We start from the raw sequence: 14,865 nt of genomic DNA on the forward strand, positions 1-14,865 counted from the left end.
CGTTCCCTTAATGTTGACACTGGTTGCTGCAATGAAGAGGAGAGCAGAGTCAACCTTGGTTTCTGCATCTATAAAGGCTTATACTTTGAAAACCTCCAAGACTACTACATTGTCACCGTCTAATTTACCACATCTCGCCGGGGCTCCCACTTCGCCATTTCTTATTCAGTGCAGGAATTAGCCGAAGCCTTATGGAAAGGATCCGGTGGCCTTGAAGACGGCGATCCGTGTACAATCGGTGCATTCTTCACCCTCTCATCAGCTGAGGCTGTCTTGCACCCACAACGAAGATGAGCGCCTTAGCCGCTGGCTTGTGGAGAAGCTCCGGTGACCTTGCAATCGGCAACCGATGCACAACCGGTCCATCCCTTTAACCCTTCCGTCAGCCGATGGCTGTCTTTCACCCACAACGAAGATGAGGAAAGCGCCTTAGTCCCATCTTCGGCTCCTGGCAGCCCCCCTGCTGTAGCATTCTCCTGACACGAGCACTCGCTGGTTATCTTCTGTGGTGCACCGGATGTTATTCAGCTACGGTGGCTCATGGGCGTGTTTCTCCGGCTCTTCCTGGAGCACAGGGGAGCCAGGTGGACAAATCACAGCATGGTGCACAACTCGCGGTGTCTTGCCAGAAGGCCAGCGAGTCCGGCAGCAGCCTGGCTTAGTGCCAGCTGCTGGTACACAAGTTCTCCCTCATCTTCTCTGACCTCAGGGACGATATACGGCGCAAGGGCACCGGGAGCATCAGTAAGGCCGCCGTGTGGTGGAAGGTTTCAAATGAATCCTGAGCTTTATGTTTGGGCATGCTGGCGAGCTCTGCGTCTCTGGTGATGTGGAGAGCTGTTGGCGAAAGCACGGCTGGTGGAAGCACTTTTAGTGGAAGCGCTGCCGGTGGAATCACAGCTGGCAAGAGCGACGCTGGTGGGAATCATATATATATAGCTGGCGAGAGCGCCGCATGTGGAATCCCAGCTGGCCTGAGTGCTTCTGGTGGAATCCCAGTAGGCGAGAGCGCCGCATGTGGAATCCCAGCTGGCCTGAGTGCCTCTGGTGGAATCCCAGTTGGCGAGAGCGCCGCATGTGGAATCCCAGCTGGCCTGAGTGCCTCTGGTGGAATCCCAGTTGGCGAGAGCGCCACTGGTGGAATCCCAGCTGGCGAACGCACTGCTGTCGGAGGCGCTGCTGATGGAAGCGCCGCTGGTGTCCGCACAAGTGTTTTCCGGGAACTGATGATGCCAGCAGCATCCTGGGTGAGATTTTCCTCCAGGACTGCGAGTTCCCCGTCTGTAATGTTGAGGTCGGACGCAGCAAGTGCCTCTAGAGAGAGGTTTGTCAGAATTCCGGGAAGTGGACTGGCAGTATGGACGAAAACCAGAAGCGTGATGCAGTCACACTCGCACAGGCGGCGGAGCTTGCCGCTCAAGATGAGTACCTTCCGGAGTCGGGTTTGGACGATGACACGCTGAACAGCGCCGGCTCCATTTCCTATCAGGTGCCGAGATGGATGCACGTTTTGGTCTGGTAGGACGTCCGAACGGGTTGTGTCTTTTCGTTATGACCGCAGCGGCACCCCAGAGTCTGGAAAAAGAATGTGACCAGAAATTGAAAGACTGCGGTTTGACACCTTTTCGAGCACCCTATAGAATAGGAATGCCGGTTACCTCTAGTGTGTTGCGGGCCAGTCCTGCTTTCTTGTCCGACCGCTCGCCCTCTAGCAACCACCCGTATGGCGCCAGCAAGTGTTGCTGAGGTAGTGCGCCACCGAAGATCGCACGACGGCAGCCGCGAGCACAGCACGGATGCTCCTCCTGCGGGTACAACCTTGGGCCTTTGCGTAGTGGTCTTTGCGAAGAGAAGGGCTCCACGGATGACCGTTGCATTGGTGTAGCCCTGTGAGGAGGCCGCAGGCGCCGCCGGTTTCCGTGTAACGGCATGTTGAGGCGCCATGTCGGTGTGCTTGATAGCCTGGGGCTACTTCTGGGGCTGAGATTGCCGAGACGCCAGAACAAGTGCTCAGAGACGGTTCTGAGAGGGCGTGGCACGTTCGTTCTGCTGCTTGCGCAGCATGCGGCTCGAGGACACCTATGCTGCGTGGTGTGCGAGCTCCCGCTATCTTCCTCTTCTGAAGTGCGAAAGTTCCTTGCTGCTGTCGACGAGTGGCTGCGGCGCTGGGCTGTTGAGCGCGAGAGTTCTCTACTTGGATGCGGCCTCAACAGTTGCATTCGAGTTCAGATTAAATGCTAAAATTACCAGATGTCGATATTTTGACGCTCACATAAAACAAAAACGGGTTATGATCAATCGGAGGTTCGCCTGCCACGGCACGAGAGCGCTAAACGTTATCAATGCGTGGGTATGTGCCATTATCTAAGGGCTCAACACAACAGCAACCAGCCGCCTCTAGTTTTTACTACAGATCTATCGCGATGTGCTTTGCATGCCACAGTCTTCAGTAAGTTTCATCCTTTCGCCTTGAATCCAGAACTCTACTGTACCAAAACACATCGCTACTTCATTGTCCTGTTAAGGTGCGCGAGCGGTCCGAAATTCTTATAGTGCGCAACCACTAAGGCTTCCGTTCACAAATTTCCCCGATCTGTGCCTGAAGCCTAACCTTGAAACCCTATGGCCTCAAACAGAAAGCGATATAAAATGGGACGTAATTTTGCACTTATTTTGAACTCATGAAACTTAGCTAAATCGGCTATAGTTTTTTTTTTATTAGAAGGCTTAGTGCTAATGCACTAAATATCAATATGATTTATATCGCTCCTTGGTGACAGGAATCGCGGTGGTGCAATTTTTTGCACAGCTATTTAGGAACCGTACGTTGTTTAGCCGTACTAATGAATGGTGCGTGTATACCCGCTCGGGAATGGCGTCAGATCGGGAAAGACGCCAGCGGAGAGCTTGAACTGCTGCGTCGGTGATGGCTTCTGCCACCGCTTCGACGGAGACTAGTACGTTGCCGAAAAACTTACCACGCGCGAAAACGAGCCAAGATCGAAGCGGCAGCGGTCGATGGCTTACGCTCCTGACCTAATACCGGGATAGTTGGGCCACTACAATCTGTTTTTGTAGCGAGATCTATACACTGTATATTGAGGAGTCAGGTGACTGCAAACGAAGACTGATCACCAAAGTGACGTCAAAAACCGACGCGTAGATCAGAATGCTCCTTCCGAGCACTCGGTATCAGCCACACACTGCGTAAACTGGGCATAGGCACGCATAATCCACCCCCCCCCCCCCCCCCCCCAAAAAAAAAAAAAAGACAAAAAGTCGCGGCTCTATCTTGAATCATCGATCATTCATACGACAGCACATACGCTCAATATGAATGACGGGGATATGCCTCGGCTTGCTCATGTGCAGTGTTTCAAAAAGCGACGCTGCTAAGTTCTTGCCTCATTCTAAACAAGGCTCCCGTGCGGGAGCCGAAACGTCTTCTATCTTCATTTTTGGTCAGTGTCTTCCGCTTTTATCATGCACCATCCCGACCAGACGCGATTCCGTCAGACCCTCGACTTTAAGAGCTACACTACGCTACCCAGCCAAGCAATTCGCCGTGTGTAAAACAGGCTACTAGTGCGCATGAGTGGAAACCGGAGAGGAGCAACAGGTGCAATGCGCACGACATCAGAGCTCGCGACCGTCGCGGCCGCGTGCCGACTCCGCTGCCGACGTAGAAGAGACGCCTTGCCAAGCGGAGAAGCCAAGATGCAGAGCGCAACAACAACAACAACAACAACAACAACAACAACAACAACAACAACAACAACATTAACAACATTAATAATAATAATAATAATAATAATAATAATAATAATAATAATAATAATAATAATAAATTGGTTCCGAGTAAAGGAACGGAGCAGCAACTTTCACACTTGCTCTGTGGACACCTGAACCGCGCTGTAACGGAAGAAAGGAAGGTGTGAGAGAAACTGGATAGAGAGAAAGAATATAGTGGAGGGGCTACGAAGTAATTTCAACCCCCTGGGGATCTTTAACGTGCACTGACATCGCACATCACACGGGTCTTTCCGTTTCGCCTCCATCGAAACGCAGCCGCCGAGGGTAAAAAGCGGAGCATAGCAGCAGCAAAGAGAGAATAAGCGTAAGAAGGCGAAGAGAGCAGCGGAGACGCCCGAACAGAGAGAGGAGCGACTTGACAAACGGTGATGCCAGACTTCCGAGCGTAATAGACGGAGCACAGCTGACGAGATGGGGCCTATGGAAAGATTTCGGTCAACGAAAACCAACAGAAGAGGATCTGAAGGCACGTCGTGTGACTGATCACTCCATTCGAGTTTCCGAAAGTGCATCTGCGACCAGGACATTTGAAGCATGGAGACTTTGTGAACACTCCGTTTGGACATGTGTGCAGTATGTGCAAGAGACTGGCACCAAATAGATTTGACACCGGTGAGTAATCTAATGTATGAGACTTTGCGTTTGGAGACCCTGCTAAATCGAATATTAAATCGAAATACTCTATAGGCAAAATTGAGACCGCTGCATACTACTTCACAGATCACCGGACAGTCTTCGTCTCTGTCAAGCAAAATGAATAAAAGATGTGTATACCCAATGTCTCTCATTGCTATACATACATGACCATAACAAGCTCAGCCAGAGAAACGTACCTTTCGCTACGTATATCCCGGCATAGCTGCGCTAAGTAACTGCCATTTTGATTTTAATATATATATTTTTTTTTCAATTTTTATCTAATATATAAGTTCATTTTTAATATTCATACTATTTTTTTTATTTCCCTCAACACCCTCCAACATCGTGTGGAGGGTGTTAACGTGTCCAGACTCCACCATCATTGCCTTGGGTAACGTGCGATGGTGGAGTCTGAACACGTCACCTCCCTCGCCCCCCCCCCCCCCCCCCCTACTCTGGATATGTCGGCATAAAGGAGTGGTTCGCACTCTCGGCTGGGACACAGATGGATGGTGGTAGACACGATCTTTTTTCTTATTAAGGAGTTCACGAGGACGCGCTGTGGTGGCACGCTCTGCCCACAGCTCCAATTGTTACAGGCCCCGTGCACGCCACACGAGGCAAAAAAAGACTATCGCCTTATAAACTCTAGCGGTCTGTGCAGGTGGGCTTTACTGTCAGCAGACAAAACGTACCTGTTAAGCTTAACGATTATAAAATAAATAACCAGAATTAACCAATCACCTAGTTCATTTTTGGTTTTAAAGGAAAATATTATAGTGCGAGAGTGAAGGCCATCAACATCAAAGATGATCTGTTTAAAAACAAGACTCGAGCCCTGCTTTTAACCCTTCTCTGAAGTGAGGATCAAAAAATAAAATGTCAAAAATGTGCATTTGAATGATCGTTAAGTGTGCTTTCCCACATTCCATAAATATATACTGAGGCTACTAAGCGCGGTAACTTCACCACACAACGTTTACGAATACACAATTACGCATGTATTTGAGGCGTTAAGAATTTCGATACTTGCCAACTTATAAAAGCGCATTTCCGGAATACTAACGCCATCATGCGCCAGACCCAAGTATACGCACATAGCTTTCACCTGTATGAAAACCATTTCATCCGCTACATTTGGTAAAGATGCTGGGTAAAAACGTCCTGGATTCGCTAGTACCTCGTCGAAAGCGCCGTGTAGCATGTTTGCCACTTTTATCACCTCAAGAGTTCCTTCCGATGGCTACCACCCAATCGACGCAGAACCATGGAACAGTGAGCTGAAGTAGAGACGACCTTGCAGCATCAGCGAGAGCCGCGTACATTCTACGGCGAGCCCGAGCAGGACGTTGAAGAATGACTCCGACATTATGAAAGGTGAAGCAAGTACAATCTTTTAATTGTAACTATACTGGCCGCTTGTGCGACGTTGTTTTCTTCCTTACTGGCACGGCTCTGACTTGGTTTGACAACCACGAGGAATTCCTCACGACCTGGAACCGGTTTGTTGAAGAAATAACTAAGTTTTTTTTTGAGATAATCTTGTGAAGGAACACGCTGAGCATCAACTTTCCCAGAGAGTTCAGCTGTCCGGTGAGACATGTACGCGATATAAATTAAGTATTGAAACTTTGTCGCATTGTCAACCGGCAGATGCTAGAAAACACACCTTCAATTGGATTTGGACGAGTATAACTTCCTTATTTCGCGAGATACTCTTGCTACGGTTGCAGATGTCAAAACAGTCCCGTGCATTTGAGGCGCTTAAAGCACGCCGGATAGCGCCTAAATCTGGCCGTCTTTCCAATATAAAAACCGTTGCCAGCATCGACATCCCGGAGCCTGAATACATCGCTTCTACGGTCAAGGGGATCGCACGCGAAGAGCTGGCTACTCAGCGGCAATGTGCACATTTTGATCTACCTTACCAACAGACACCGATATTCATGCCATCATAATATACCTTGGAGTGCACCAAATAACGAATCATATTGCTGCATTCGCGACCCGGACTGAAAAACCTGTGTTGAACTTTGCTCCACCATCTAGCCTCATCGAAGTCCTTGTTGATGGTGTTCCTGTCTCTGCCCTTATTGGCACTGGGGCCTAACTCTCTGTCCTCAGTTCCTCGTTTCGTCGTCGCCTGAAGAAAGTCCTAACGCCAGCAGTTTCGCCCACCGTTCGTGTCGCCAATGGCAGCGTGGTTTCCACTCGTAACAATATTTCTGCTACGGTATTGAGCGGACTTAGCAACATACGTCGCACCGTTATTTCCAGCGGCTTACATCCCAACCGAATGAAGAGCCTCATGGCGCGTATCGTCGCGTATCGTCGCGTGCCCGTCGCCTCTCCTCGGCCTCCAAGGGATTGTTGGCTACCAGAGCCGCCATCCACCGATATGTTACGGCTGAGGGTGCAGCGGACACATCCCCCGCTTTTTCCCGTGTCGCCAACTTTCTCGGCACCCTGTATAACGAGCACCACGCTTACACCCAGTGGGAGCAGCCATCCGCTACCTTCTATCGGCCTCCTTTCACCTACGCGGTGCACGCAATGACTCCCCTGTGTCCGATCGCAGCATCACTCCGCCGCCGCAGCGACGCCGCTTCGTTTCTCCACCGCTGGGAAACTAGGTGGTGCGACGATGGAGGTAAGGTCCCCGGACGGTCAGTTTCGCGAATACCTCTGTCTATCATCATCATGCAAAATCATGCAAAAATCACAGTATCAGTGTGTGTAGACAATGTTAAAACGACAGTTCAGGTGCTTCAGCTCTTTTCGATAGCAGATACCGGGGCAGGCAAAAAATCTTTTCCTTCCTTTATTATTTTTAATTTATTCTACAGTTGAAACCTCGGCGGTGATGCAGGCATTGTGAAATCAGGGGGTAGACGAGCCGTACGTGAAAGTGCTGGAATATATATATAGTGGCTGCACAGCAACCATAGTTCTGCATAAAGAAAGTAACAAAATTCCCATAAAGAAAGGTGTTAGGCAAGGAGACACAATCTCCCCGGTACTATTCACAGCTTGTTTAGAGGAAGTATTCAGAGACTTGGAATGGGAGCAGTTAGGGATAAGGGTAGATGGAGAATACCTTAGTAATCTGCGATTTGCTGATGACATTGCCTTGCTAAGCAACTCGGGGGATGAACTGCAAATAATGATTGATGACCTAGACAGAAAAAGTAGAAAGGTAGGCTTGAAAATCAATATGCAGAAGACTAAGGTAATGTTCAACAGCCTCGGGAAGGAACAGCAGTTTACATTAGGTAGCGAAGTACTGGAAGTAGTAGGCGAATATGTCTACTTAGGACAGGTAGTAACCGCAGATCCGGACCATGAAAAGGAAATAACAAGAAGAATAAGATTGGGATGGAGCGCATTTGGCAAGCACTCGCAGATTATGACTAGCAGCTTACCGGTATCGCTCAAGAGGAAAGTATACAACAGTTGCATCTTGCCTGTACTCACCTATGGGGCTGAAACGTGGAGGCTAACCAAGAGAGTTCTACTTAAGTTGAGGACAACCCAGAGGGCTATTGAACGAAAAATGGCAGGGGTAACATTAAGAGATAGAAAGCGTGCAGAGTGGGTCAGAGAAATAACTCAAGTTACCGACATTCTAGTGGAAATTAAGAAGAAGAAATGGACATGGGCAGGACATGTAGTGCGAAGAGAGGATAACCGATGGTCGCTGAGGGTAACAAACTGGATTCCAAGGGAAGGAAAGCGTAGCAGGGAGCGGCAGAAAGTTAGGTGGGTGGATGAGATTAAGAAGTTCGCAGGTGTCAAGTGGATGCAGCTAGCACAGAACCGGGCTAAGTGGAGAAATATGGGAGAGGCCTTCGCCCTGCAGTGGGTATAATCAGGCTGATGATGATGATGATGATGACAATAATAAAACCACTTACTATTACTACTACTACTACTAGTACTACTACTACTACTACTACTACTACTACTACTACTACTACTACTACTACTACTACTACTACTACCACTACTACTACTACTTTGGTAGTTACAGGTGCCACTATGTCAGTTATGAAAATTTCATTCAAGAAGCGCCTTCGACAGAAAGTTCGTTTCTGTGGGACAGACACGGTACGTTTTGTGGAGGAGCGGTGGGTGAAACTTTAGTTCCCGTTGGCCTGTGCTCAGCTTCGATTGCGCTTGGTGACGAGTGCTACAGAACAGAATTAGTTGTATTGAGACGTGCCCCATATGACGTGATCTTGAGTGTTGACTTTTTGCGCGAGTGCGGTGTAACGCTAGGTGAAATTTCCTTGAAGCCGAACATTATCCCCGCATTCGTGAATAACATGTCGTAGTATCACGAAGGAGTTCTCTCCCAGAAGGAAGATGTGCTGCTGCCTGCGATGACGGCATTTGTGCATGTGAAATCATCCGAACATTTCGTGGGCAGACACTCGGCAGTCGTCGAGCAAGATGTCTCGAACGGGCCGAAAAACAAATTTGGTGCCACGCGCCATCATGGAGGCACTGGATGGTCACGCACACCTCCGTACTGTGAACGTGTCAGAACTGCCAGTTCGTCTTCCCTCTGGTTTAGCACTCGAAAGGTATGAGAATCATGTGACCCACACCATCGAATATTTACGATTATAGAGAAGCTGCGAAAGTGAAGTCTGTATATAGTGCTGAGCTTGAGCGCATGGTCAACAAATCGCTTCCGTCTAGTGAACGCCGTACGCTGAAAGAAGTTTTGACGATTCTTGCCCAAGTGTTCGACTTTGCCTCCAGCAGCTCGACAGCCATTTCCCAGCCTCTCGACTACAGCATAAAATTAACACAGGAAACCCACCCCTATTCGGCAGAAACCTTATAGTCTTCCCGACAGAGCGCAAGATAATTCAAGAACCGGTGGACGAGATGCTGCAGAAGGGAATTAATCATCCAAGAATTCCCCAGTCCGTGAGCCGCACCTGTGATGCTAGCGCGAAAACAAAAATAATTCTTGACGATTCTGCGTGACTATACCGTCGTTTAAATGTGCTAACACACACACACACACACACACACACACACACACACACACACACACACACACACACACACACACACACACACACACACACACACACACACACACACACACACACACACACACACACACACACACACACACACACACACACACACACACACACACACACACACACACACACACACACACACACACACACACACACACACACACACACACACACACACACACACACACACACACACACACACACACACACACACACACACACACACACACACACACACACACACACACACACACACACACACACACACACACACACACACACACACACACACACACACACACACACACACACACACACACACACACACACACACACACACACACACACACACACACACACACACACACACACACACACACACACACACACACACACACACACACACACACACACACACACACACACACACACACACACACACACACACACACACACACACACACACACACACACACACACACACACACACACACACACACACACACACACACACACACACACACACACACACACACACACACACACACACACACACACACACACACACACACACACACACACACACACACACACACACACACACACACACACACACACACACACACACACACACACACACACACACACACACACACACACACACACACACACACACACACACACACACACACACACACACACACACACACACACACACACACACACACACACACACACACACACACACACACACACACACACACACACACACACACACACACACACACACACACACACACACACACACACACACACACACACACACACACACACACACACACACACACACACACACACACACACACACACACACACACACACACACACACACACACACACACACACACACACACACACACACACACACACACACACACACGCGCGCGCGCGCGCGCGCGCGCGCGCGCGCAGTAGTTATAAGGTAGGCAAACCCATTCTCCTAACAACACCAGTGTAAATTAAAAAAGCCAGCCTTACAGACAACTTTAATGTGCTGTGGCAAAGCTAAGCAATAACGCGGCGAAGCCCGTCTTAGAGGTGTTTCATTCTCAAGCTGCGAAATGGTGGTATTGATTCCCCAGTGTTTATAGCGATGTTGCAATTTCAAAATAAGCCGGTAAAACAATATAAAGAAAACCTGCGGCTGAACTATAAATTAGAATTAGTAATTTCAGGCAAAATTTGAGGGTCTAGACCGGTAGGTGTTTTCTCCAAAACGCATCAAATTCGGCCAAATTTCGAAAACAGCAAAAAAGGGACAACTGATTTCAATTAAAAAAAAAAGACATCATCTTCGATTTTTATTACAATCTCCCTTTCGACAAGAACAGTCGCCATCTAGGCTAGGCGATGCGAGACAACACAAAGCGAACCCGCCTTCCACCTAACCTGCAAAGCATCGGGTGTCGCGTTTAGCTTGAGACTTAGAAGGTTAGATGGATAGCGGGTTCGCTTTGTTTCGCCTCGCCTTTTCTCTGGGCTAGGTAGCTCCTTCGACAGTAATACTCTTCGTCCTGGCTGATTAATGCCGCAGGCGTAAAGGCATATATAATTCCACCAACGTTATCATGCTACAGAGCATTCTGCTTATGATAGTAAATGCATTTAAGGAAAATCGTCTTGAAAGGTACATTATTGCTAATTTTTGCCATAACCGAGATAAGAAATAATGTAATTAATAGCTGGAATGAATATCACTGCCACTGCAAGATACAAAAAAATTATTACAGGATAGAGTCGACCATAAACCCTGACTGCTCATTGGAGGGTCAAATTCTAAAGTTAAAGCTCAGCTACTTTGGTCATCTGATGAGAAGAGAGGAATCGCTGGAGAAAGATTTGATGTTGGGAAAGGTTGAGGGTCGCCGGAGAAGGGGTAGGCAGCGAACGCGATGGTTAGATGGCATCCTCGAGGCACTGCAGATGAAGTTATGTGATGTTAGGAAGATAGTGAGAGACCGGAAAGCGTGGCGTGACATGGTCCATAGGGCCACGAAGAGTCGGACACGACTGAACGACTGAACTGAACTGAACTGAGAGTAAAAGCTAAACCGTCAGTTGTGTTTTTCTATGAAATGTCAAGAAATAGCGAATTTATTCCATTTTCAGCTCTAATTAACTCTACCAACAAGCAGAAAACGACTTTATAAGCACCGAGAAAGCTTTGGATATTGCATGAGATAAAATGTAACTAAATTCAACAAATGATGAATCGAATTTCTGACGCCTACTTCTTAAGGGGAATGCCAAGCATTTTATAGAATAAAATCATGCGCACAGTTTTATATTTGTTTTTACATTTTTATTCTACATAAAGCAATATTTTTAAGTACCTGGTGTTAATCGAAGGCGGTGATGTTCTTTAAATTCTAAACAAAGTTGTCCATTTTTTACATTTTTGACTACTGACCAATTTCGAAGTAATACGGAGAACGAACAGACCATTGCAGAGCTATGAATTTTCGCAGGAATGAAGAACAAGACCTGCGTAAATTAATAGCGAGAAAATGTTTTAATGACAGCAATTTATTAGATCGTGCCAGAATTGAGGGCTAAAATTCAGTGCAAGCTAGCAGTTTTATAGTAGTTTGCATAATTTTAAACACTACAATACAACACCTCTTAGTTCCTAAAGATTCTGAGGCACTGAGGGTTCTTCAGAGATTTTAATAAAAATCGAAGATGATTTTCTTTTTTTAACTGGAACCAAAGTTGTTCCTTTTTTGCTGCTTTCGAAATTTGGCCGGATTAGATGTGTTGTAGAGAAAACAACTAACCGTCTAGGGCCTAAAATTTTACCTGAAACTAGGAACATGGCCTTCATAATGACAAAACGTTTTAGTTGCAACGATTTAATTCTTTGTGCTAGATTGCAAGATTGAAAATTGACTTTTTTGCAGCGCGTTGCCCCTGGAGCAAAGTTTGCGATATTTTACTAAAAACATTGTGGCAAGGAAAAATGCTTTATTAATTCTCCTTAAAGTAAAGGTTACACACATTTATTGAATAAAAATAATGCACGGTAAAGCTGTAGTGTGCAACCAGCAAAGCTCCAAACTTGCAACTTTTTGAAATGGAAAAGACTGCGTTTTCCATCCCTAGTGATATACGATTTTTTTTCCCCGAAAAAACTGCTGCATATCTAGCAAAACTAAGGTTTATTCCTTTGTGTCTAGACATTTACCCAGCGTTTATAAAAATTTAATTGGAAACGAAAAATGGTCATGGGACCTCGATTACTGTTATCTAACACACACCCATGTATATGCTGTTGACGGCCTGCGGTTTCTCAATATGATATGGACCCTTAAAGTGAAAAATAAAGAGGCTGATTAGGTAACTGTAGTTACTTAATCTTCTAATCATTAAGCTTTATCAGTAATGAGTCATAAGAGGCAGCGCGAATAGACAAGGACGAACACAAGACAACAGGACTGGCGCTGTCGTCTTGTGTTCGTCCTTGTCTATTCGCGCTGCCTCTTAATCATTATGCATTGTCACCAACAAGCCCGAACCGAGGCTCTAGTTCTATCATGAATGCAACGTCTGTCTTGCTATAAAACCAACCTGCACAGATCGTACAGGTGTATCTCTCTTAGTTTTTAAAGTACCAATTCGCAAACGGTTTAAAAACCGCCCTGTATATGTAGGACTTGTGTGGCTTTAGCAAGGTACCTGACATTATTCGAAAAATGGATGCCGTTGGCTAAACAAAATAAGTGATTCGTGCTCAGTCATGCCATTGCATGTGTTTTTCTTTTCTGTTGCTTTCAGATTCGATGGTATGGCTAATCCAAGCCATTGGGGAAAATACATTGTGTAAACAATATTTGACATATTTCGCCATCTTCTCTCCCAAAGCTCTCTTGGATGAAGTAGCCACGTAGGGTGCATTTTAGGGAGTGCCTATGTACTCCCGAGATAACTTGGGCAGAATCGTCTTCGGTCAGCGAGTGGACTCGGCAATTTTAGATACATATATATGCTGCGCCACACAACTTATAAAAACCCCAAGCTGTGAAAGAGGGATCCTCGACGTTCCAAGAAAACTACATTGCTTCAAGTCGTGCAGCGTTCGAGATTTGCCTAAAAGTGAAATTCCAACTTACCGAAACAAGCTGATTCCCGTGGAGGTCGCAAACCAGCTCGACGTCGCGCCCTCCATTCAGGTAACGTACTGAGCCCATGCCAAGGAACTTGCCCGGGAAAGGGTCCAGGTTCTTGGGAGTCGGGGGCCTCGGATACGATGGGACCCAGGGTCCAGGATAAGGCAGCGACGGCGGTGGCGGTGGAGGTGGCGGAGGGGGCGGAGGAAGCTCGGCGACGGGGTAACGGCCGTCGGGGTAACGACCGTCGGGGTAACTGCGGTGATGGTCGGGTGCATGAGGGTAGGGATAGTAGCCATGGTGCCCCGACGGCGCGTAAGGATACTGAAAACCGCCCACGGCCTGTGCTGGCTGGTACAGCCAGTACTGGTGGTAGCAGTCTGCTCGCGGCGGCGGCGGCTGCGCGTGGTGGTGGGACGCCGAGCTCCGGCGGCGCTCCACGGCGGTGAGCAGGCAGAGCAGCAGAGCCGTCCTCATGGCGCGCGTGTCTGGACACTGGCGGGCGGCGTCCCGGGAACCGCGGCTCTTTTTCTTTTCTGCCAGGAAAGAGGGTTCGTCTCGGGGCATCAGCCAAGCCGAACGGCCCAAGAATCGCGCAAGGACGGCCTTGCACGCTTGTCTCCAGGGCCGCGTGATGACGAGCCCCGGCGTGACCAGGAGCTTGGCATTGGCGAGGGGACGTCCGAAGGGGTCGCTTTTGTCCGCCCCCGCGGAGGCGCCACACTGAGGGCGCCATTAATGAGGGGCCTCTTGGCGTCGCGGCGTTGGAAGGCGTCCCCGACAACCCTTTTCACGGATGACACTGCTTGACGACGCCGCTAGCCGGAAACACACAGACTCAACGCCAAACGCCAATCCTATTATACCCCAAACGTGGGCGCCACATCACGTTCACCATGCGCGTGTTAAGACCGTTAAACTGCCTCAGAACGACTATCTCGTACGCGTTAGAAAGGAATTAACCACTGCGCGCCGGCGGTTAGCGCGCAGTAGATTTATGCATTTTTTTTTTCGCCGGCGCTTCTTTTACTTTTACAGTTTAAACTGTTTGTTACTTCCTCAGATCGAAGGACAAATTGCAAATTGAAGGTTTTAGAGAAACGATTTGCGCCTGCTAACACCCGCATATTTTATTCTGAGATGTGCACTTGACTCGGCTATAACTAACGTACTGATAATTTTTTAAG

At 48.0% G+C, this 14,865-nt stretch overlaps 1 protein-coding gene across 1 annotated transcript in view; it reads right to left on the bottom strand.

Moving 5' to 3' along the window:
• The window catches only part of LOC146205863 (uncharacterized), a 20,800-nt gene extending 6,645 nt beyond the window's left edge, over positions 1-14,155 (bottom strand). Inside the window, exon 1 of the mRNA XM_084586962.1 lies at positions 13,682-14,155. Coding sequence (XP_084443088.1) covers positions 13,682-14,155 — 474 coding nt within the window. The remainder of the gene's footprint in view (positions 1-13,681) is intronic.
• Positions 14,156-14,865: the final 710 nt, after the last annotated feature.

This window comes from Amblyomma maculatum, chromosome 1 (assembly GCF_055883805.1).
Source record: "Amblyomma maculatum isolate TAMU_Amacu chromosome 1, ASM5588380v1, whole genome shotgun sequence".
Classification (NCBI taxonomy): Eukaryota; Metazoa; Arthropoda; class Arachnida; order Ixodida; family Ixodidae; genus Amblyomma; species Amblyomma maculatum.